General features: G+C 43.4%; 1 protein-coding gene across 1 annotated transcript; it reads right to left on the bottom strand.

Annotated features, from left to right (window-relative positions):
• Positions 1-204: 204 nt before the first annotated feature.
• On the bottom strand, positions 205-20,720 carry PRPS1 (phosphoribosyl pyrophosphate synthetase 1). The gene is made up of 7 exons (XM_007196395.3): positions 20,450-20,720; positions 9,831-10,014; positions 8,597-8,695; positions 7,332-7,456; positions 4,448-4,621; positions 2,184-2,343; positions 205-1,221 (listed from the first exon to the last, which is right to left on the bottom strand). Exons 1-7 carry the CDS (start codon positions 20,569-20,571, stop codon positions 1,129-1,131), a joined length of 957 nt encoding a protein of 318 aa, XP_007196457.1. The 5' UTR covers positions 20,572-20,720; the 3' UTR covers positions 205-1,128.
• Between the last annotated feature and the right edge of the window lie 5,706 nt (positions 20,721-26,426).

Below are 26,426 nucleotides of genomic sequence, written 5' to 3'. Positions count from 1 at the left end.
TAATTCAGGTATAATGCACAGAATTACACTACATCTACTTCTGAGTTAACCCCAGACAGCTTAAGGTCTTACAGTTGAATAAAACCGCTGCCATGTCTACTCAATGCAGTTAATAGCTCGGAAACAAAGAAGTAAGAGCTATCATTGGGCAGCCAAGACACCTAAACCAAAGCTTTGGCAGAGAGACCAGTACAGATACAGACCCACAATCAAACAGAAACTTTATTAGTTTCTTCTACAAGAGACAGTGACATCAATCTTTTTGACAGAAATCTCAGGTCATCTGACAGGTCAAATAGATCCAAGGAAGAAAGATGACAGTTAAACAGTTAAATTAATCAAAAGGCACTACAACACCACCTAAAACCTACTACCGCAGTGGTAGTGGGCTAAGGAAGATTAAGCTACAGCGAAATAATCTCATGTAAATTGTTATAGATTATATAGTAGGAAGCGAGTTTGCTTTCCAGAAGACTATGGCACAATGATCACTTGGGACCAAGTTGATATTTGGCCAGGAAAAGAAGGTCAGGCCAAATGGAAAGGAACAGGGACAAAGGAGAATCCAAGTGACAGAATCCAAGCAAAGGGTGATGGATCAGGCTTTTTCCTCCCAAGAAGCATTTGTTGCATGGTGGGTTGCCTCCCCTCAGGCTCCTGCCCTAGAGCTGCTCCAGCCTTAGAGGGGCTCAGCAACCAGAGCTGGGTTCAGGCTGCCCCAGGCTCATGCTGGAATTTAATACAGACTTTAGAGAACTTGTCACAAGTTCGGGGGTTGGGGGGGGGCGCTGAAGCATTCACATGCAAAGTAGTCTGAGCTTCCCCAAACACATTCAGACACCCTTACACAACTTTTCCCAAAGTCTGACATCTTGTAGCAGCTGAGCTGTAGTTAAAGCTGCAAGGCTCACAAGATCAAAGAAGCCAGGACGAGACAATACAGGTAGGAAATCCCAGCAGTTAACCTCAATATTTCTCTAATGTAGGAGAAACACTCATATACCTGATGTGGGATGTAGAAAGCTACACTGTAACAAGCTGGGTTTCTGCTGGATTTTTCATCAAATACCAAAGGAAAATAAGGGGCGGGACTCACTTTATTTTTTAAAAGCCTCGGAACTTATTCTATTATAAAGGGACATGGCTGAACAGGTAGGAGACAGATTCCCCATTGTGAGTTCTCCTGATGGCTTCTGCAAGGATCATGGAGATGTCGATCACCTAGGAGGGCAAGGCAAGCATCAGGTTAGTATCATACAAACAGAGATGACTGACTGGCCAGTTTGCAGACACTGATGAGCAGCCCGATGAGGGTCCTTCCTCTTAAGACTGCTGCACTGTGCTGTTTCCCCAAGGGAGCCCACAGCCAGCTGCTCTTCATACCCACATTTTAAATATAACCAACCACTTGGGAAAGAGTCAAAATGCTTATGGAGGAAAAACTCTGACTCAGACTCACCAAGATGGTGGTAAGCTGGCATTTAAAAATTCTTAGGAATGAAAAAAGAATATTTAAGCTGAAAAAGAAATCCTTAAGAATGACATCAACCCTCCAATTCCACATATTTCTAGTGGATTATATTTCCATATTTCTAATGGAAAGCGAATGGATTACTGTACATATTTTTAATTAAGCAAGGCCTTGTTCTTTTAGTGCAACAGCACTCAAACTTTATTGTCTGACAATTACCTGGGGAAATTAAAGTCCCGGTCCCATGACCTCTGGTTTTGTAGGCCCTGGATAGAGCAAAGGAATCTGCATTTTAACGAGAACCCTAGGTGATTAACTTAGGTGCTTTCCAGAGCACACTGTGAGAAACACTGAAGTTCTAAGGAGCATACCATCAGTTTAAAGGTTTCACATTATGTTTGCAGGGGCCAATAGTTAAGAGTGATACACACAAACTGTAAAGCATGGACCTGGAAACTTGAGTGTGTATCACAATCACTGGGAGAGCCTGTTAAAATGTAGAATCCTGGGCTCCATCCTCCAGAGATTCTAGGTCTAGCTGTTTGAATTTTTAGACACGTGATCTTTTTCCTTTTGGGTCACAGATCCTGATGACTAAGCCTTGAGAGCAAAGGAGGAAATCTTTAGAACCCACCCAGACACCTAATTCAACACACGTAACCACCTCCTAAATACTCAGTGGAGTCTTGTTTTGCAAGAATCTCAGCCTCACCTGTATTTTGGAGCAATGCTTCATCTTATCCTCCTGAGGTATGGTATTGGTGACAACTACTGCTTCAAAACATGCATTATTAATGCGAGAAATGGCTGGGCCAGAAAAGATTCCATGAGTCAGGATAGCATAAACCCTGGTGGCTCCAGCTGAGAGAAGTCTAGAGGAAAAAGCAGAGTTGATTAGGAGTAATCTTACTTGTCACTATAAAATCCGAGTTAGGGAAGAAGAATGTCTTAGTCAACCTGGGCTGCCATAACAAAATACCACAGACTGGATGGCTTAAACAGAATTTTATTTCTCACTTGTTTCTGGAGGTTGGGAAGTCTAAGACCAAGGTGTCAGCAAGGTAGGTTTCATTCTGAGACCTCTTCTCTTGGTTTGTTGGTGGCCACCATCTCGCTATATGCTTCCATGACCTCTTTGTGTGCATCGACCAAGAGGGGGAATGGGGGGTGGGGTTGGGAGGGAGCTCCCTGGTGTCTCTTCTCATAAGGGCACCAATATCATCATGAGGTCCCCACCCTCATGACCTCACCTAAACCTAAGAACCTCCCAAAGGTCCCATCTCCAAACACCATCACACTGGGGGTTAGGGCTGAATTTTAGGGTGATACAATTCAGTCGATAGCAAGGAGAGAGAAACAGACTAAGAACTTATCTGAATAGGTTTGGATTAGTGTAGAAGGACTGTGGCACAGACTGCTATGCTCAACAAAATCTGTCTCTTCTTCCTAGCACACAGCTGGACATTTCCTAGCCTCCCTTGCATAGTTAGGTGTGGCCATGTGACTTAATTCTGGCTATCTAAATGTGGACAGAGGCTTGTAAAATCTCCCATGGATGATCCTCCATGCTCCTTTCCCTTTCTGGCTGGCCAAAATGGAAATGTTAAAGATGCAGCGCCCCAAGACTGAAAGGGGAATACTTGCGTTGGAGCATACCATGAACAAGAAAGAAACTTTACCGTGTTCAGGGAGTTGATCTGTTAAGAGCAATTAGCGTTAACTTACTAATATGATAAAAGGAGTTTTATAAATGTATACTCCAGGATCCAAACCAGGAGAGCACACAAGTCTTTTTTTTAAGCATCTATTATATATATATGCTAGGCACTGTGCAAGGTACGGATACCTGGAGATTTAAAGAACAAATTATGAAAAACAATGCTGTCCATACTGGCTTGGATTATAAGCAGTGGGGAGCCACTTAAGGTTTTAAAGGAGGCATGAGGGGAATCTAGTCTTAGTTTTAGGAAGATAAGCGAGTAGGGTGGCAATGTGAAAGATGGACTGGGGAGGTAAGAGACTGGTGACTGTCAGCAGAGAACAGAGGGACGGCAATTCAGAACAGTGCACGCAAACGATGAGAAGGAATACGAATGAAGGTAGTAGCAGCGAAAATGAACAGTCAAAAGGTAAGGCCAGGGATTCTAGCTTAGGTAAAATATAAATATGAGAATCTATTTCTGTCTCCTTAGGCATATGGAGTTCTTACCTTAACTTGTTTTAAAAAACTATCAAGGGACATCCCTGGTGGTCCAGTGGTAAAGAATCCCCCTTACAATGCAGGGGACATGGGTTCAATCCCTGGTCAGGGAACTAAGATCCCACATGCCACGGGGCAACTAAGCCCGTGTGCCACAACTACTGAGCTCGCGCGCCTCAACTAGAGCCCGCATGCCACAAACTACAGAGCCCACGCACTCTGGACCCCACATGCCACAACTAGAGAAGAGAAAACCCTCACGCCACAACTAGAGAGAAGCCCATGCACCACAATGAAGAGCCCGTGCGCTACAACAAAAGATCCCGTGTGCCTCAACGAAGATCTCGCGTGCTGCAACTAAGACCCGACGCAGCCAAAAATAAATAAAATAAATAATAAATAAATCTTTTTTAAAAAACTATCAAAAGTAGAGTACTTAGAGTGATGAGATAATTTTGGAAATATAGTGGTGACAGTTGCACAACATTGTGAATGCAACTAATGCCACTGGATTGCACACTTAAAAATGGTTAAAACAGCAAATTTCATGTTACATAAAGTTTAGCACAATAACAAGGAAAAATAAAACTAAGAAAATCTAGAGAAAAAAATAATACTTATCAATTTACATGCATTGCAATTTTAGCCTAGGGTGACAAAAGAAAGCTAGTTACCATCTCCTCAATTCACTTCCAAAGAGAATCAGCAGGCTTAGGGCATTCAGAGAGCAGTTAGCTTTTTACTTCTAACCCCCAGCCCCACCACTAGGCACTCACTTGTCAGCTGCGTGGCAGATTGTACCACAGGTGTCAGCCATGTCATCCACGAGGATGGCCACCCGGTCCTTCACATCTCCCACTAGCACCATGCGGTCCACTTCATTAGCTTTCTTCCGTTCTTTGTGAATCAAGGCAAAGTCCACATTCAACCGGTCTGCGATGGAGGTCACTCTGCAACACAGGGTATTCACAGTTAAAACGTGTGCGTGTGCCTGTGTGTGTGTGTGTGTGTGTGTGTTTGTGTGTGTCTTAGGACAAAGAAAGGAACTAAAGGATGGGCTTGTTTTCTGCGGGAGAATACTCCTTGAAACCCAACAGTTCCCAGGGTTGGAAGAAAGCTACCGGAATTGATTGGCATCACAAACTGGGTTTCATAGACTAATGCCTCCATATCCTGAGAGCAGTTTATGAATGTATTAGTCAAACTTAGATTACAATTCATTCTGGGTTACCGTAGGGGAAGACGGACACCCTCACCAGTCCCAGGAGGCGGTATAATGAATGCTAGCGCATGTTCGTTTACTAGACTGGCAGCGAAAGGGGAGAGAGAGATGACTTGGTTAACTAATGCCGGGAGTGTAGATCACCCCAATTTGACATGCGGATGTGGTGAGAAGTGAACCTGAACTTGGTGGGAGAGGAGCAGTACCCAGCCCGTTCCAATGCCCACGCCCTCATCACACTCCCCTCAGTGATCCACCAACTGTCAATGTCAACTGTACCTGGACACCAAGCTTGGGAATTCCTTTAAGGACTGCTAGAAAAAAAGTTTTACCAATTAACTGGGCAAACCAGGCATCTTGCTGTACAGCTCAAAGCACCTCCAAATCAAAACAGAATTCCTTTTTTTAAAATTACAAGGCAATACAAACCAGACTAGAAGGTGGGATAGAAAACAAATCTTTCTGGCGACAAAGTACCATGTAATCACTCAAACAGCAATCCATTCAGTGTATATGACTGTGGTGCCCCAGTGACACGTATGGCCACGCTCCACCATGCCATCCTTCTTATGCGTGAAGAGGCCTGTGCTTTGTGTTTTGTTTTTTAATGTAATACTGATCCAACCAGAGCATTACGTCCTATTTCCCTTGTGACTATGGTCACATATCTCGAGTTTGTGCTCAATAAGGGAGAACCTGTGACCATATAATAAAGGACAAACAAGATTTGGACCACAACCTAGGCAACATTTACACCTGATCTAAACAACCCATACCCTGTGCTCTCCTTTCCTACTGCGTGGGCACATAACAACATGAGTTACCAATCTGGGACTTCCCTGGTGGTCCAGTGGTTAAGACTCTGTGCTCCCAAAGTGGGGAGCACAGGTTCGATCCCTGGTTGGGGAACTAGGATCCCACATGCCGCACGGCGCAGCCAAAAAAAAAAAAAGTTATCAATCTGCTTGGAATGATTACTTAGCCAAGGCAAATGCATGATCACTTAGTTCAAGCATCCCAAACCGTCCACACTCAATGGTCAACAAACTCAGTGACTGACAAAGTGTAAAGGGCTCAAAAAAGTCACTCCCTATATCCTTGACGGGAGAACTACGTGCAAGTCACAATCACACAGGAATCTCTACCTAGTCCAAAAGCCCTGCCAAGACAGACGTGATAGCCATTCACTTTGAAAATATTTCATCACAAAAAGAAAATTATAAACAAACAAACAAAATCATTTAGCAATAAACCATCTACTGAAGGCAGTTTTTCTGTACCCAACTTTGGAAAGAAAATCGTGCTTGATTACTTATTTCAAATGTGACTGTTTTCTAAGTCTCTGTGGAAGATGATTTTCACAAGTATGACAAGCACCGTGAGGGGGATGTGTTTTAGGCTCCATCTCTAGTATTACAGATGGTAACTAGCGACAAGGGACTCACAAAGCCATACATCTGGCTGGAGAACAGAACTCAAGCTCTCAGCTTATCAGTTCTGTTGAAGTTCCTGAAATAAAGAGGTTGTTGAGAAACAGTCATTGAAGATTTGAATGGCTTTTGCAAAGATCTGAATTCGCGTTTCCTAATCATCTGTGTTTTGTAGCTCTTCATTCTATTTCCACAACAAGAAGAACATGTGTCACGCTTTTGAATGCATCACTAACGAGTGAGCCGCTAAAGAAATGAAAAGCTCTTAGTCTGCACCACGTGAGCTGAAGCCCTGCAACTGGCAATCCCTGGCAATCAGTTTGTTTAGAATGTTCAGAGCTTGGCTTAAATAAAATCACCACACTTTCTTTTCCTTCCTGATTAATATTTTAATCTAAAGGATCAAAACGGTTTAACCAACCGTTTGGAGGTATGTAAAAGCTTACTTGTTCACTATTATCATGGGCTTCGATAGCAGGTACCATTCATTAGAAAACCAAATTCCTCCCCCTCCTGATGGGTCACAGCGCTGTTGCTAGCCCTGCAGCGCTGAGTCACTGTTGGGTTATGGTCAAGCCCACGATGCCAGACTATTTCGTGCACCTCTGCTGTCTTTCAGGTAGTGACTCAGGCCAGTAGAAGAGGAGTGAGTAAAACCATATCCAGCCCATGTCCTAGCTACCGGCACATCCAAGTACTTAAAAACTGTCACTTCTCAATATCTTGTAATAACCTATAATGGAAAAGAATCTGAAAAAGACTATATATATATATATACATATATATATACATATACATATACATATATATATGTATATACATATATGTATGTGTATATATATATAGTCTTTTTCAGATCACTTTGCTGTACCCCTGATGCTAACACAACATAGTAAATCAACTATACTTCGAGAAAAACTCACTTCAGTAGAGAAACATCGTTTTCTGACACAACTGTCTGAAAGCTTTTCCCCAGTACGTTGGGAATAACATGACTTTCAACCATACCTCTTAGCTCCTCCAGCATCGGGTGAGACAATCGTGCAGTTCCTCCATTCCGAGATGTTCTCCCTTATCCACTTGAGGACAGCTGGCTCTGCATACAAATTGTCCACTGGGATATCAAAAAAGCCCTATAGAAAGAAAGAAGCTGGGTCAGTTTTGCTTGTTTCCCTTCTCTTCCATTTACAAATAATGAACACAAAGAGAATAGTAACTTGCCCACAGAATACTTTACTGCAACATTCAAACTGATCAGAAGGCATGCCCGGCATGGCAGACTGTAAAAGCAGCCTCCTCGAATCTGGGCTGTGCAAGAGAGCCCAGCCATGACGGGCAAAGCCAGGCCTCGGCTACACCACAACTGACCACAGGCACATGAGCGAGCTCTTGGGAAAAACGGCCAAGTCCAGCCAAGACCAGAACTACCCAGCCAACGTGCAGACCCACGAGGCAATAAATGCTTACTACCTTATGCCACTAAATGTTGGGCTGGTTTGTTAAGGAGCAAAAACTAACTGGTAAACCAGTTAGAGATGCTATGGTATATAAACTTAATGGAAGCCATTTACAATAAATGGTCACAGTAACTAGAAGTCAGGAGATCTGCATTCTAACACTAGTTGCTACAGATTAGTTGTATTTCACAACTAATCTGTTCCTCTTCTATGAAATGGGTATAATACCTGTCCTATATCTCACTGAATTCCCAGAAGCCTCCAATGATAATGATTTCAAAGTCTCTTTAAAAAGTATAAACTATAAGGTGGTATTCTGCTCCCCTAACTCTGTTTAGGATAGAAAGTAGGTTCCAATATCTATGGCTCTAAATTTAATGATGACAATAACAGCTCCCATTTATTTCGTATCTTTCATGAGCCAGGCGTTATACTATGAATTTAATATCTTATTTGATACTCACAATAACAAAGCAGTGTGTGTTCAGAGAAGTTAAATAACCTGCCCAAGGTTACAAAGCTAGTTAGTGTCAGAGCCAGTATTCAAACTGTCAGAGCCAGTATTCAAACTAAGTCTGATGCCAAAGCCTACATGCTTCCCAGAATCCCAGACGGCCTCCCTGTGCAACCACCCCACGTGACTAAGATCATGATCTATGCTTAAGGGGAGGATGTTGAAAATGTCATCAATGTCTAGTTTATTTGAGCTGTACTTGGACAGTTTTTGCTTCCCTACGGTTTTCAGCATTCAGTCCTCTCCTACCCCCTTTCTAATCCCTAATAATCCCTAAGCTAATACTCAGCTTCCACTGATACCTGAATTTGAGAAGCATGCAGGTCCATGGTGATAATATGATCTGCGCCTGCTACAGAGAGCATATTTGCGACAAGCTTGGCTGAGATTGGAGCCCGGCTCTAAATGGAGGGGAGGAAAGAAAAAAAAAAAAGCCAATTTGAGAAACAATTCATTTGCTCAAGAAGCACTTATTTACTGTGCACCTACTGTGTTTAAGGTACTGTGCTACCAGGAAATTCATAAAAAGTGACATAGCCACTGACTTTGAGTAGATCACAATCTGGCACAAATATGAAGTGGATTATCATTTTTCCAAATCAAGATACATATTTCAGAAAAGAAAATACCTTCCCTACCTTTCTTTTTCTTCATGTACATATTTTCTGCCTATTCAAGTGTTTCCAATGCTCCATTATTTAAATTAGGCAGACTTTACAAATCTTTTTTGAAAGAATTTTATTAAAATCTCTTTTAACACATACATACTCAAACCTGTGTAACATCTAACGTGTCAACATTTAAAGACACATCACAGGATGGAAATTATAGTTTTATTTTATAAATTACACCACTCCCTTACTCATCCGGAGGCCAACGTTCCAGTAACCTCAACCCCCTTTAATAACAGGTAAACACGTCTGGCTGTACCATAAAATAGCAAGGCCCACGTCCTTTACTCTACTCTGTAGGAGCACTGTATTTTACTGAAATAAAAATATCTGGCCTTCTCCCAGGCATTGTATGTAAAATTTGGGCATCAATTACAACAGACCTGCAAAGTTTTACATATATGCCTTATCCTCTAATACTCCAAATAAGGTGAGATGTGTGTGTGTGTGTGTGTGTGTGTGTGTGCGCGCGCGTGTGTAATGAGACCAAGTATTCATGTAACTGACTTCAAGTTATATGAAGAGGTCACAACTAGAACGAAGAGGGTCCCAGAGGAGCTACCATAGTTTAAAAAAATATTCTACTCCATGGGAGCTGGTGCTTAGTCTTGCTGATACAATGAAAAAATAGCAGTGAGTTAGCCAAGAGTCACATACATATGACTGGAAACTGCAAATGTGTTGCTTTATACAAACCAATCACGCCAATTGTTTTGAAAATCAGGTAATGCCTAAGATAAAAAAAATAATATCCTCTAAATATACATTTGATAATTAAGGAAGTTTTTTGACTTTGGGCAAGTGCTCCTGCTTCCCCTGATTTTAAAAAAAGAATTAAAGAAAAAAACAGAGATTCCGCTCCTACCTTATCCTTCTTATCCTGCCGGGCATAAGGGAAGCATGGGATGACTGCAGTAACCCGACTGGCTGAAGCAATCTTGCAGGCATTAATCATGATCAAAAGTTCCATTAGATTGTCGTTGATTTCACCGCAGCCACTCTGAACAATGTAGACATCCTCTCCACGCACACTTTCGCCAATTTCCACACTACAGGAAAAGGAAGGACAACAAAAACAATAGATTTTAAAGCACTATACTGTATATCTACAGACAGTAAGGTCTAAAAAACACAGCTTCCCCACTAGTATGCTATGAATGGGTTACAGCTGCATGTGGGCTTGATCCCCTCAGACTTCAGGGGATTCCCCGAGTCCCTCTAACAGAAACAGTTTACTGCCTCAGTTTACTCCGGTGTACTATACAGATATTACCTGCTTTTATAGGTGACATGACATGAAAAAGATTGGCTAAGGCACTTAGAAGTAACTGGACTATAATTTCAGTAGGCAGGCTGTATCTCATTTCATATACTGAATGCAAATCTGATATAGCATCTATGACTGTCACAATCCACATATAACAAAAGAAGTAGAAAGCTCATACAAGGAATGAATCACTACCATTCTATAATGATGCCTTCTACAGAAGATAGTACTACATCTACCACTTTGGCAGTTCACTGAACAAATATTAAATGTTCATCGCCAGTCACTTTGCTAGGTGCCAGGGACATGATGGAGAACAGATGTGGTCCCTGCCTTCATTCTATGCTAACTGTACTCTGGTCCAATTAGTAATTCTTATTTTAAAAAATTCCACAGGAAGTTACTCTAATTATGGAGTAAGGCTATATTTTACCATAAAATGAAAGTTTTAATATTCATACTTGGATCCTTACCAAGAATAACTTATTAAAAAATAATAACCTCAGTGACACCTCAAAGCAACACCATTTCCCCAATTAATGCTCTAGGTGAGGTGGGGGGTGTATGTGGGTGTACGGGCATGCATGCGTGTGTAGCGTGTGTAGGCAAGTAGACCAGAACAGTTGATAACCTGTACTGATGAAGAGAAAAACTTCTTCAACAGGAAGTAATTCCATTGCCAGAAGCTGATATAAGAGCTAATTATTATTTAAAATTTATTCCTTTCCAATCCAAGTAACAATTGTTACTTAGTTCCCCGACTAGGGATTGAACCCATGCCCTCGGCAGTGAAAGCACCGAGTCTCCAATCCCAGGATCCTACTTTTTAAAAAATGGGGTTAGCTTATATTGTAAAGCAAGAAAAATGAAAGCAAATGGTAAAAATCAAACCAGAAACCAATTAGAACAGGGAAGTTGAGATTCCTGGTAGCCAGAACAAAGAGGAAAACACATTTGTTCGGGATGTTTGGAGATAAACCTTCAGGCACTGAAAAATGGGCAAAATAAACCCAAAGTAAGCAGAAGAAAATATAAACATAAGAGCAAAAACCAATGAAGTTAAAGACAGTAAAACAATAGAGAAAAACCACTGAAACAAAAAGTTAGCTCTTGGGGCCTCCCCTCGTAGTCCAGTGGTTAAGAATATGCCTTTCAACGCAGGGGAAGCGGGTTCGATCCCTGGTCAGGGAACTAAGATCCCACATGCTGCGGGGTAACTAAGCCCGTGCACTCTAGAGCCTGCATGCCACAACTAGAGAGTCCGCACATACCACAACTACTGAGCCCTTGCACTCTGAAGCCCACGCACCACAACTAGAGAGACGCCCGTGTGCCGCAATGAAGAGCCCATGCACTGCAACGAAAGATCTCGCATGCTGCAATGAAGATCCCACATGCTGCAACTAAGGCCCAATGCAGCCAAGTAAATAAATAAATAAATAAATTCTGAGAGGGACTTCCCTGGTGGCGCAGTGGTTAAGAATCCGCCTGCCAATGCAGGGGACACGGGTTCGAGCCCTGGTCCAGGAAGATCCCACATGCCGCAGAGCAACTAAGCCCGTGCACCACAACTACCGAGCCTGCGCTCTAGAGCCTGCGAGCCACAACTACTGAGCCCACGTGCCACAACTACTGAAGCCTGCATGCCTAGAGCCCGTGCTCCGCAACAAGAGAAGCCACCACCATGAGAAGCCCGCAACGAGTAGCCCCCGCTCACCGCAACTAGAGAAAGCCCGCGTGCAGCAACGAAGACCCAATGCAGCCAAATAAATAAATAAATACATTAAAAAAATCAACCAATTGCACTGTATGGACCTTATTTGCATACCAATTCAAGCAAATTGTTTAAAAACCCCAGATTTATGAGACAAATGTGAATACTGGCTAATTATTTGATATTAAGAGATTACTGTTAATTTGTTTCAGGCAAGAAAATGGTATTGTGGTTAATGAAATGTATATGGGTGATATGATATAATACCAAGGTTTGCTTCAAAATAATCCAATTGCGGGTGGGGGGGGCGGGGGAGGGGGAATAATAAATGAAACAAGATTAGCCGTGAATTGATAACTGCTGAACTGGGTGATGGGTGCATGGCAGGGAAATCATTTACTATTCTCTCTACTTCTGTATATGTTTTATAACAGGAAGAATGAATGAATGAATGAATACCACTCAGGATTAGGCTGCCCCTTGCATCTGCTCACTTATGATCCTTCTGCAGGCCTGCTATTGTGAAAATTTAGAAGACTGAGGTTTATCGTCCCTCACAAAGTAACTCACCTCACACTACAGGTAAGTGGGTCCAACGTGTTTCTTCAAAAGGTTTTGACAGATCTGCTCATACCCTTTTACAGATACCCAGCTGACAGATATTTAATTTTGGGTGGAAGGACAACTTGATGGGTCCACCAGGATGCAATGGCTACAAAGAATTTTATGGCGGGATCCTGAAATAGTGATGCTGAGCAACATGATGAACCGAACAGCAATTTTGTGGACCCCAAGACACAGCTGAACAGACATCTATTAATCACCAAGATCAGCCTTAGGAAACAAGTGAATCTGTCAGCAATGTCAACTATGCTAATGCCAAAATTGCTTTCTGGAGACATTGTTTTAAATTCAAATGGACAGGCACGAGAGGGCCAGGGAGGGCTTCCTGGAAGAGCAACTTGCATGCTATCCAAAGTGTAGGCCCTAGAGCGTCACTGTCCAATAAGGGAGTCACTGGCCTCGAGTGGTTGTTGAGCACTTGAAATGCGGCTAGTGTGACTGAGGGGGTGAACTGAGATGCGCAGTAAGTGTAAAATACCACACCTTACCGTGAAGCTGGTATAAATAAAATAAAAAAGATATCGATTTTTTATATTGATTACATGTTAAATTTTTTTAAAAACCACTCAAATGGACAGGACTAAATAACACCTTGTGGAGGTGAGCCTGCTCTGCAAGTTCCCCAGTGTGGTGGGCCCGAACAAGAGGCTGTGGGAGTTTCCAGGGACTTCCAGATCTCCTTTACTAACGCTGCCTGCCCTTTGAGAGGTTCCAGGCTGAGTCTTTTCTGTGTTTTTTGTTTTTGTTTTTTATAAATTTATTTATTGTATTTATTTATTTTTGGCTGTGTTGAGTCTTCATTGCTGCGCACGAGCTTTCTTTTTAGTCGCAGTGAGCGGAAGCTACGCTTCATTGCGGTGCTCAGGTCTCTCATTGCGGTGGCTTCTCTTGTTGCGGAGCACAGGCTCTAGGAGCACGGGCTTTAGTAGTTGTGGCACGTGGGCTCAGTAGTTGTGGCTCGCGGGCTCTAGAGCGCAGGCTCAGTAGTTGTGGTGCACGGGCTTCGTTGCTCCACGGCATGTGGGATCGTCCCGGACCAGGGCTCGAACCCATGTCCCCTACATTGGCAGGCGGATTCTCAACCGCTGCGCCACCAGGGAAGCCCCCTTCTGTGTTTTATGGTGCACAACTCTAGGGCCCTGACTGAGTACTTCAAATATCCAGCAACTTCAAAACTGAAGAAATTTTATTTTATTTTTCAAGAAAATTTTATTTTATTTTATTTTATTTTTCACGCCCTGCCCCCCCTGCCACCTCACCTCCTCGACCAAGCTCTCCACTTCTCTGGGGGAGAACGAAAGTCAGGCATATTGATTGCCAATATAAAGCCAATCGTGTCCTCTACACCTGGTGTGGGAAACCTATGGCTCTTGTTCCAGTCAAGAACACAGAATATCATCTGTGCTCCAGACATTCACTCACCAGTCAGACTGTTTGATTAGGAGCCAGGGAAGAGCAGTTTGATAATTGATCCAAGACAGTATAAGGGATGGGCTAATTATCTACTCTAAAGCTGTCTTATTATCAAGTAAGACCAGAAAACAACATATTTAAGACCATGGTGGCTTATCTCTTTTTACAAATGCCTCAACTACCAAAGTCAATATAAAAAATATTCACAAAATTGCTTACATTGTTCATTATGTTACTCGGTATCATTATTTAAGGATCCCACCCATAAAATTCGTAGAATTTTGTGCCTGGAAGTATCTAAAGAGTTTTATGAAAATGAAAACTACATAATCCATTGCATATGCCTTTATCCCTTTGGCTGCCGGGAAGCCAAGGGATACAGTTAAAGTAACACTAAATCAACTTCAGTAATCACTTTATGCCAAATTCTTGGCACAATTACTATAGTCCTTTGTTCTAACAGGCTTCTGATGTATCTACTTAAACTTTTTGTACCTGTGACTATCATGAAACACTTTAAATCCTTTCTTGAAAGCAGGTAAGGTATTAATTACAAAATTAAATTTTCACTGCCAACTTAAACATCAGAGAGCATTTGCTAAATACATAACTTTAGTAGAAGTGATTTTTTAAAAAAGTATATTCTAACATCACATAAGGTTTGAAAAGTAATTCTTAAAAAAAGTCACCAGCTCACCACCTAACAATCACCAGTACCATTTTTGTATTATATCACCTAATAAGCAACCAACAGTGCAGCCGTTTCCCAAAGCCACACTTAAGACTAGCACATACCCTCAAGCACAGAAGGATGTTATGACCAGACATGCATCTAATAACTTAAAAAGTTATTTAACTATATTAAAAATAAAGTGGTACACATAAACTAGGACACTGCCTTGTTTTACTGTACATAATTCTAATCTCACTAATCAAGACCAATCTTTCCCTACAGTTAGTACTACGACGTACAGACTTGCATAAAGCCTTTAAAAAAGCCCATGAGGGGCTTCCCTGGTGGCACAGTGGCTGAGAGTCTGCCTGCCATTGCAGGGGACGCGGGTTCGAGCCCTGGTCTGGGGGGATCCCACATGCCGCGGAGCAACTGGGCCCGTGAGCCACAATTGCTGGGCCTGCGCATCTGGGGCCTGTGCTCCGCAACAAGAGAGGCCGCGATAGTGAGAGGCCCGCGCACCGCGATGAGGGGTGGCCCCCGCTTGCCACAACTGGAGAAGGCCCTCGCACAGAAACGAAGACCCAACACAGCCATAAATAAATAAATTAAAAAAAAAAAAAAAAAAAGCCCATGAAGTACACTTGGATTACACAGCTCGGTCAATAAACAGTTCAGTGAATCCAAAAAAAACCTTAATATTATTCTTATGGTTTCCTCTAAGAGATGATAAGTTAGGCAGTGATGGATGGTAGAAGAATTGATGGTGTGCCTGAAACCTGTTTGCTCTTAATATCATCTACCACCGCAACGAAGAGTAGTGCCAGCCGGCACGCAGCAACGAAGACCCAACACAGCCATAAATACATAAATAAATAAATATATATATATATTAAAAAAATCATCTACCAGGTGGAAAAACCTGGTTTAGCAACTGAAAGGGTAACAATCCTTGTTCTTTCCCTCTAGCTAATGGTATGTCCTCCAAATGGCTTTGGGCCAATGATTCTCCCAGCTGTTCTGGGGAGGCCAGATGACTGGCTATGTCCATCCAGTGAGAAAAACTGGCTTCTCCTTTACCCTTTCCTTTAGCATCAGACATAATTGCATCTGACAAGCACAAAGTGTTAAACATAAAAAGGAAATAAACTGAATCTAAAAGTGCCTTTTGATTGGTGGTATTCTTAAGAAAATCTCAAGAATTTAGATGGATGTTGGCACGTGCAAAATACATGGGATTAACTAACAAAGGTTATAGTTCTTAGGAAAATCCTAGGCAACCAAGGTTAAAGTCATCCCCCTCTCAGCCTATCCAGAGTAACCAAATAAACCAAAGTTATTTAACAATATTGAAGAGAATTGAGTCCAAAAATTTAGTACATATAACAAGAAAGAGACTCACAGATATAGAGAACAAACCAGAGGTCACCAGTGGGGAGAGGGAAGGGGGAAGGGGAAGATAAGGGTAGAGGATTTAAGAGGTACAAACTACCATGTATAAAATAAATAAGTTATAAGGATATATTGTACAACACAGGGAATATAGCCAATATTTTATAATAACTATAAACGGAATATAACCTTTAAAAATTGTGAACCACTTTGTTGTACACATGAAACATATAATATTGTACATCAACTATACCTCAATAAAAAAAATTTAGTACATTCAGAAGTTTCAAAAGCCAGATGAATACTGTAACAGCAAAAAATTTAAAGAAAATACTCAGAGTTGGGCAAGTTACTTAACCTCTGAATCTTAGTTCCTTCATCCATAAAATGGGGATAGTAAGAGTAACCCCTCAGAGCAGTGTTGAGGGGATTAAATATTAGATGTGTATAAAGTGCACAGCATAGGAACTAGCACATTTTAAGCATTCACTATTTATTAATTATTATTAATATCATCATTGCTGATAGCAGAACTCGTTCAACTTTTCTTGAAAGTAAATTTGGCAATAAGTATTTAAAAGCCTGAGAGGGACTTCCCTGGTGGCACAGGGGTTAAGAATCCGCCTGCCAATGCAGGGGACACGGGTTCGAGCCCTGGTCCAGGAAGATCCCACATGCCGCAGAGCAACTAAGCCCGTGCACCACAACACCGAGCCTGCGCTCTAGAGCCCGTGAGCCACAACTACTGAGCCCACGTGCCACAACTACTGAAGCCCGCAAGCCTAGAGCACGTGCTCCGCAACAAGAGAAGCCACCGCAATGAGAAGCCCGTGCACTGCAACGAGTAGCCCCCGCTCACCGCAACTAGAGAAAGCCCGCACGCAGCAAGGAAGACCCAACTCAGCCAAAAATTTAAAAAAAAAGCCTGAGAAGTGGTGTATACCCTTTAACCTAGTAATTCCCCTTCTAGATATTTAACCTAAGGAAATAATCAGAAACAGTCAAAAGATTTACATTCAAGAGTTTTCATATAAAAGAATCAGATCAAAACTTTTAAATATCTAATAGAGACTTGGTTATCTAAAATTATAGTAAAACCATGACAAGACTATACAGCTATTTAAAACCATGTAGACTAAATATTAAGAGGAGAAACTACTCAAAATATATTGCTGAGTGAAGAAAGCTATAAACAACCTATCTTACTTTTTTGAAAAAGTACATAAACAAACATCTGGAAGTTCATAAATCAAAATGTTAAGTTTATCTTGGGTGGTGAAATTATTGGGGATGTCTTTTCTCCCCTCTGTCCTCTTCTATATTTTCCACATTTTCTGCAATACCATCACCACCCCTTACCAACACTGTGAATTTGTTAGACAATTTTCTAAGAACTTTACTCCTATCTCATTTAATTGTCACAATAGACTCTGGGTAGATACTACTTTAGAGATGAGATTACTGAGGCAAAGAAAGGCTTAGGATTCAAACCCAGCTTCTCTGATTCCAGAGCCTGAGCCTTTAACCTCTCATAGCTATTTGTGTGTGTCATACACCCACATATATGTATGTATGTTTCCTCAAAAACAGGACAGCAGGGGCTTCCCTGGTGGCGCAGTGGTTAAGAATCTGCCTGCCGGGCTTCCCTGGTGGTGCAGTGGTTGAGAATCTGCCTGCCAATGCAGGGGACACGGGTTCGAGCCCTGGTCTGGGAAGATCCCACATGCTGCGGAGCAACTAGGCCCGTGAGCCACAACTAGAGGAAGCCCTCGCACAGAAACGAAGACCCAACACAGCCATAAATAAATAAATAAATAAATAATTTTTTTAAAAAGTACTTATAAAAAAAAAAAGAATCTGCAGGGGACACGGGTTCGAACCCTGGTCCGAGCCCTGGTCCAAGCCCTGGTCCAGGAAGATCCCACATGCCTCAGAGCAACTGAGCCCGTGCGCCACAACTACTGAGCCTGCGCTCTAGAGCCCGCGAGCCACAACTACTGAAGCCTGTGCGCCTAGACCCTGTGCTCTGCAACAAGAGAAGCCACCGCAATGAGAAGTCCTCGCACCGCAACGAAGAGTAGCCCCCGCTCGCCGCAACTAGAGAAAGCCTGCGCACAGCAAAGAAAGACCCAACACAGCCAATAAATACATAAATTAATTAATTAAATCTATATATATATATAAAAACAAAAACCAAAAAACTGGACAGCAAAGGATGATCCTGACTTCAGAAGAAAGCTACTCAATAGAGCATCAACCCCTGAGATCCTGCCAAATTGCTGCAAAACAGTCTCATTTGAGGATGGGCTCTGCAGTTCCCCATCTGATGACCCAAAGCACCCACTGAGCTGCCCTGTCCATGACCTTTAGATCCCAAGAGTCACACAGGGCAGCAGTTACCACTTATGCAGTGCAGAAAAGCCAAAGGTTGGGGGAGGGAGGTGAGGGGAAGCTCCATAAGCAACATATTCGATTATGTTCAATGAAGATTTCAGAACATCTAAGGAACCAAAAAGCTAATGATTAAGCCAGAAACAAGGCAACCTAACCAGTCAGCAATTTTCCACATTGGGCTTAAGCTTATCCAATGTTTCCAAGCATGTTACTGTCCAGTTGTTTAAAAATGAATTCAGCCTTTTATCTCAGGGAAGTAGATTGGGACTCCTGCTAAATTCAGATAAATCAATCAGTAGAACACTAAACTGTTCTCCCCCTCCCCACTCCCAATATAGCCTCAGGTCCTGATGTGTTGCACTAGGCAGAGGGTCCACAAAGAAAAAAAAGTCTTTGTATTTTTTCATGAAACACAGGAAAAGGACTTAATAGTCACAGTTCTCTAAGGGGAACCAAAAAAACCTCTAAATGAAAATCATTCTTGCCCCCTAGCTATAGTGCCACTTGCAAAGTCTGGTCCTGTTTTGTTTTATTACAGCCCATGAGTCATAATGCCGTGGTTAAAGCTAAAGACAGCAGCTCAGCTAGCCTTTCCACTAAGGTACTGCCTGGTTACAGATGGCATCAGTGTTTGCACTATCATTTGCATCACAACCAATGGTACAATGATCAAGCATCCAGAAGGAAGCTGTCCACTACAGATGAATGCTTTTATCAGCAGGGTCTACAAAGGATAGGGGGAGTTACACTTTGGTAAACAGTTTAAAGAAAGAAAAAGGGAACAAAAGCATTTAGGAAAAAATGTTCAAAGCAATCTTCACTAATTTAACTGATTCATTAGGTTTGGAATAAACTTCCCCTTAGAGGACTGACTGTAAGACTGTGGGCACTGCTCTGATTTGATCAACAGGGTACCAACAAAACACAAAAAAACACCTAACAGAACCAGAAGATGCTATGTTTAGGTGGAAGGGGTATTGAAAGGATCAGGTGACCAAGCTATCTCTAAGATGGCCCCAAGGTGCAGGAGCACGGTGGAAGTGGGGGGAAGGTGCAAATTTAATTAGCAAAGCAATGAAAACAATTCATTGCAATGCTCTATGCATTCCCGGCCTTCCACTCCATGACCTTTTCTCGATTTTCTTAATATTCAGGGATAAAACTGTCTCCTAAATCCCCCACACAACGTTAGAAGTGGGCAAGTTCAGGATAGACTTTGGTACTGAAAAATATGCTTTTGTATTGTCTGTACCAGTAGCTACACTTGGGAAGGTCAAGGATTCCAGAATTAAGGTTCCCTAAGATTTTCTGGATGGCTCAAACTGAGATGCTGGCAATCAGGATGAAGTTAATGCATCATTTTATCCGAGCGACTAGATTTAACTTAAGTATGGCTCCTAGTCTAAAGATGTGAAAAGCCAACGCTTGCCAATCAAAGGGAAGTCCTCAGTATTAATTTTGGCGCCCTCAGTACATAATGTCAAATTCCCTCAACAGGAAATCCGACCGACACCGTTTCGAATTGAAAAGCTACTTCTTAGACTCTAGGAGAAGCACTACGAGGGCTCAGTACGCAGTAGGATCTCCCAGGCAAGCTGGTCTAAGAGCTGAAGAGAACCCAATCTGGTCTGGATGGCTCAAAAGCGAAGCGACAAAGCCACGTGTCCCCACTGCCGAGCCTAGGCGTCTTTTCCCTCTAGCCGCTCTAGGCAGCCACCATCCCCGCGTTGGGTTCTCCAGCCCTTGCCTTCAAACCCAGTAGCTTCGCCTCCTGCTCCATCTTGACTCCACCCAACCGCACGGTGAGAATGAACGTGACCCTCCCGCGAGGGGTAAGATAACGGAAACAGCCCGTGGGGCACGCTTGCCACAGAGCTGCCCCTTATGCCCCCAAAGCCGGCCCTTCGGAACTCACGCGGTGGCCCCATCCCCCTACCCTCTGCTGCCCAAGTGTCGCCTGGCCGCCCCGGCAGGTGAGGCCGATCGGGGTCCCAACTTCATCCTCACCAGGTCTCCTGATTGCTGAATTTCTTAGTCACCACCTTGCCCAGCTCCAGGCCCAGGCGGTCGGCAATCTTCTGGGATAGGTCCTGGTGGGAGCTGCCGCTGAAGATTTTGATATTCGGCATCTTGGCCAACTACCCTAGGCACTCTTTGCTTAGTGATCGCTGCTGCTGCCGAGACCCGAACCGAGTCGGCCCAGAGACTCAGTACTAAGCACTTCGCATTGCTACTCCGCCATCTTACATTCCCGCCGGCGCGCGGCTCTAAATTGCCCAGCGCGGGTAGGCGGAGTCAGCGGGGAAATTTACACCCCGCCCTTTCCGATTAGCTGAGCGCCGGCGAGGGGCGGGTGCTTGTTGTAGTTCCGCCTACCCCCGGCTGTCTCAGGGATTGACTGGAGGCCCTGAAGGGGGCGAGGCTAAGGACTCGCCCCGCCCCCTGTAGCGAGGCAGTCTGAGAGGGCTGACTAAAAAACGCTGAGATACCCGCGCTTGGCTGGGGGTGGAGGGATGCTGGTGACGCGTAGGGCCAGATCTTTCCCGCAAGTCACGCTTTTTCTTTTTTTTTTCTTCAGCACCTGAAAGCAAGCCTGGCTCTGGTTTACAGTTTCTTTTAAAAATATCTGTTTATCAGGATGGCAGCCACAGTTCGTCTGAATGAAGGGGAGATTTCTGAACGTGATTGAGTTTGCATGTTTCTGAACATGATTTTTATCTTTTTGTAAGGATGGGGCTGAATTAAAGCACGTTTGCATCACAGACAGACGCCCATAACACAGGCTCATCCAAAGGGCAAACAAGCAATTTCAGTGTCGCCTTTGCCTGGCAGACAAGTCCCAAGGGGAAAGTGACTGAGGGCAGGCTACCTGAGTCATCCAGGGACACTGCAAGAGAAGTCTCATTTTGTTTTCAGCGCTGGGACAAAGTATGTTCAAACAAGTGATGAAGTATGGATTTTCCACAATATCTGGGCAATAAAGGTCTGATTTATCTGACCCTTGGAAAGGAGAGAAAATTTAGAATACTTATGGGGCTTCAGATAAAGAACCCCGGAGGAATCAGAAAACCTGGTTTTGGGTCCTGTCTGCCTCATGTTATCCTCAGCATCATATTCTGCGTGTTGCTAATGTGTTCTTTTACACTACTATTTTATTATTTTTATGATGATAACTGCTAATTGGACCAAAGAGGGCCTTTATTCTCACCACATTTTCATTAAGCATATTCCAACCATGGGTTAGAAGTAAGAGAAAAATCATACAATTTTAGAATCATACAATTTTAGTTCTGAGTGCCATAATGCTCATAACTACAAGCTGTAAAAATAAAAGGGACTTCAAAAATCATCTAGTCTACTGGCTTCATTTTACATATGGTTGAAACTGAGACCAGAGATGGGAAGGAATTTGTCCAAGTGGCAAAGGCAGAAAATATTTAAAGCAGCATCCTAGTTTTCCCTTCCTGCCATTTTCAGCAGTGTCCGCAGAGGACCTCTCCTTCTGAACTTTTGTCATAATTTTACGACTTCAGAAATGTAACATAGGCCCAGGTGTATAGGAATACTTGAAGAAGGAAGTAGACTGCAAGACAGAATATTAGTAGCCTTCCATCACATTTCATTCATCAAATATTTACTGAGTGCTTCATTGCATACAAGGCAGTACACCAGGCACTGAGGGGACTATAAAGTATTTGCCTCCAAGGAATTTGTTCTTTCAATATTTATTGAAATATTTATTGAATACTTCTAATGCACCGGGCCATGTTCTGGGCACTGAGACTACAGCAGTAAACAATCAGAAACCCCTGCTCTCATAGAGTTTATATTCTCAAACCATAAACATGTAAATGAAGAAATTGTATAATATATCAAGTGGTGATAAGCGATGTGGAGAAAAATCAAGCAAGGAAGTAGGAAAATGCGCCATGATGGTGGTGGAGGGGAGGAGGAGTCTAATTTTTTTTTTTTTTTTTTTTTTTTTAAACAATTGCCTAGGGCTTCCCTGGTGGCGCAGTGGTTGAGAATCTGCCTGCTAATGCAGGGCACACGGGTTCGGGCCCTGGTCTGGGAAGATCCCACATGCCGCAGAGCAGCTAGGCCCGTGAGCCACAAGTACTGAGCCTACGCGTCTGGAGCCTGTGCCCCGCAACGGGAGAGGCCGCCATAGTGAAAGGCCCGCGCACCACTATGAAGAGCGGCCCCCGCTTGCCACAACTAGAGAAAGCCCTCGCACAGAAGCGAAGACCCAACACAGCCATAAAAAAAACAAAAAAAACAATTGCCTAAGCTTTTTTTTTTTTTTTAGAAATTCACGTTGTTTTATTTATTTATTTATTTATTTATGACTGTGTTGGGTCCCCGCTTCTGTGCGAGGACTCTCCCCAGCTGCGGCAAGTGGGGGCCACTCCTCATCGCGGTGCGCGGGCCACTCACCATCGCGGCCTCTCTTGTTGCGGAGCACAGGCTCCAGACGCGCAGGCCCAGTAACCGTGGCTCACGGGCCCAGTCGCTCCGCGGCATGCGGGATCCTCCCAGACCAGGGCCCGAACCCGCGTCCCCTGCATCGGCAGGCAGACTCTCAACCACTGCGCCACCAGGGAAGCCCAGGAGGAGTCTAATTTTAAGTAGGGTAGTCAGAGAAGGCCTATCCGGGAAGGTGACATTTGAGCAAAGACCTCAAGGAGTTAAAGGAATGAGCCATGTTGATATCTGGGACAAGCGGAGGGCACAGCAAAAACCCTAGGACAGGAGTGCATCTAACTTGTTTGATGAATAGTAAGGAGGTTGATGTGTCTGGTGCAGAGTGAGTGTTGGGGCCGAAGGGGTAGAGCACACCAGTAAGAAAAAATAAGATCTGTGAACTAAGAGCAATTGGTGGGAAGGTGCCAACCATGTAGGACCTTGTAGGTCATTTTAAGGATTTTTGCTATTATTGAGTAAGGGTATTTACCAAAGAATGACATGATCTGACTGCTCTCTTAAAAGGAATAGAGCGTAAGCAGCAAGATAAGAAGCAAAGAGACCAATTAGGAGATGGCTTCCTAGTAGAGATGAGACATTTATACAAATATTTATAAGACATGGCACAATTTAATACACTACCATAGAGAACCCTGTGTTTGGGTAAAGGGTAAGCTGCTGTAACACAGACCCTAACACACAGTGGCTCAAATAACACAGATTATTTCTCTCTTGCATAACATGCTCCCAGGCCAATGGGACAATTCTGCTCCATGCTAGGTCATGAGCACATCCATGTTCCAGCCCATGGGAAGGAGGAAAGAGAAGAGGCAAGGGATTTCTTTTTAAACAAGTCACGTGGAATTTGCTCATTTCATTTTCCGTCACATCCCTTTGGAATGAGCTTAGTCACGTGGCAAGAGCTTAGTTGCAAGTCACACCTACCTGCAGGAAAGACTAAGAAATGTCTTGTTAGGTGGGCCTGTACTCAGGATGCAGAGGAAAAAGGGATTTTGGAGGTACAACTAGACATCCGACCCAAACAAAGTCATATGCAGACTCAGCAGTAAAAAATATCACCTCTGCCTGGGACATCCTGGCAGTATTGGACATCCTGTCCAGACATCCTGGAGGTACTTCTGGCAGTGGAAGCACATGAGCTAGGCCTTGAAGGATGGGCAGGGTTTTGACAGTGATGAAATAAAATTCATATATTGTGGCAAGACAAAATGTTTCTCTGCCCGTTTGGGCCTCCTCCCTCCCCTTTAGTGTGTATTGTGTATCTGCACTAACCAGACCTCCCTAGGAAATAACCTTCCTTCTCAATCTTGTAAGGGGTCACTATGACCCACTACTCACTTTGTATGCACAGATCAGGATTATGTAAACTGTCAATATATGATTTGATGTATAACCCTATGTCTCAAAAACTTATATATAACTGTGCTTTGACCTTTAACGGGCTGAACAGTCCTCACAGCTTTCTGAAATATTGTCTCCCACATTATAATCCTCAGGTTGGCTTGAATAAAATTTTCCATTTCTTTCTTAGATCGATTAATTTTTTTTGACAACAGGCAATGATTGGGAGGAGGTGATTCTCCCCTGGCAGGAAGCAAAGGTGAAGAAGTAGAGGTTTTGAGGAAAGGGAAGTAGTCTGCTTTGGCTGGAGAATCAGGTACCATGTTGAGATTTTATTCTGCAGGTGGTGGGAAGCCACTGACTATTCTGGAATAAGGGAATGACATGATCATAATTGTGCTTTTGGTAAATTTAACTGTGTGAATTAATAATAGGGAAGAGATTGGAGGCAGGCAAATCAGGTTGGGAGGGTAAGTCAGTAATGTCCTTAATTGGGCCAGTAGCTGTAGGGTTTAAGAAGAGGGATGAGAGATGTGAATCTCAACCTTTTGGAAATCATGGACCCCTTTGAGAACTTTATGAACACAAGGGACCTTCTCTCCAGATAAATGATCAAAGAGCCCTGCACTCATTAGATTAATACTAATAATCCCATTAGGGCAAAAACTAAGTAATCTAATCAGAGAATTCCAGAATATAAATGTATGTGGCAAAAATGCTGTTGTCTTTTTTCTTTTGTCTCTGTCTAGAAAGGTAAACAATGTTAGGGCATGGGGGATGGGTGTCTTAGTCCATATCTAAGGTAAGGTAGTCCTGAGGAGAACGTTTAAAGGAGACTTGAGTTAAAGTCATCTAGGAAAAAAATGTCCTCAGACCTTTAGGGATGGATGAACGTGGACAAATTAGGCCATCAGAATAGGAACAATGTGTGTGAGGCTGGCATAAGGATCCTAAGATGTGATGTTTTGAAAAGAGTATGCTGAGTTATATGTAAATGGTGATGGGTTCTGTAAGTTTGATATCATTCAAAAGAAATGTGCTGTGGGGCTTCCCTGGTGGCGCAGTGGTTAAGAACCCGCCTGCCAATGCAGGGGATATGGGTTCGAGCCCTGGTCCGGAAGATCCCACATGCCGCGGAGCAACTAAGCCCGTGAGCCACAACTACTGAGCCTGCGCTCTAGAGCCCGTGTGCCACACTACTGAAGCCCGCGCGCCTAGAGCCCGTGCTCCACAACGAGAGAGGCCACCGCAATGAGAAGCCCGCGCACCGCAAGGAAGAGTAGCCCCTGCTCGCCGCAACTAGAGAAAGCCTGCGTGCAGCAACAAAGACCCAACACAGCCAAAAATAAATAAATTAAATAAATAAATTTATTAAAAAAAAGAAATGTGCTGAGATCCTTCTATATGCCAGGGCCTCTGGAGGATGGGTATACAGAGAATGAACAGTACACAATCTTTTCCCCCTAGCAGGCAAGACAGATAGTTACAGAAATAAGGTTAAGTATGGGGGTGGGGCGTGAGAAATGCGATCAAATTGAGAGGATGTGCGAAGGGTCTTGCAGGAAATGGGCCTCCTAAGACCAAGGATTGCAACGTGGAGAAGAGGGTTGTCGCAGAGAAAGAAGGGGCACAAAAGGATGGTCATGTCCCAGGTCTCAGGTGAATCCCTGGGACGAGCTGCCAAGTGTGGGTTCTTGGCTTTGCGCAGGAAAGAATTCAAGCCATAGTAAAGTGAAAGCAGGTTTATTTAGAGAGATACACATTGCACTGACAGAATGCAGCCCGTCTCAGGAAGTGAGAGCGGCCTTGGAAGAAACATACTTGACAGACAGAGTGTGGGCCCTGAAATATGGGGTGGTTAGTTTTATGGGCTGGGTAATTTCTAGGCTAATGAGTGGGAGGATTATTCCAACTATTTTGGGGGAGGGGTGGAGATTTCCAGGAATTGGGTCACCCGCCCACTTTTTGGTCTTTTATGGTTAGCCCCGGAACTGTCGTGGCGCTGGTGGGTGTGTCTTTTTTTTTTTTTTTGGCCGCGCTGCATAGCATGAGGGATCACGCAGGATCTTACGTCCCCAACCAGGGATTGAACCGTGCCCCCTGCAATGGAAACGTGGAGTCCTAAACACTGGACCGCCAGGGAATTCCTGGATGTGTC

Source organism: Balaenoptera acutorostrata, chromosome X (genome assembly GCF_949987535.1).
Source record: "Balaenoptera acutorostrata chromosome X, mBalAcu1.1, whole genome shotgun sequence".
NCBI lineage: Eukaryota > Metazoa > Chordata > Mammalia > Artiodactyla > Balaenopteridae > Balaenoptera > Balaenoptera acutorostrata.
The sequence above is the reverse complement of the archived record's forward strand: the minus strand, read 5'-3'. Positions and strand labels throughout refer to the sequence as shown.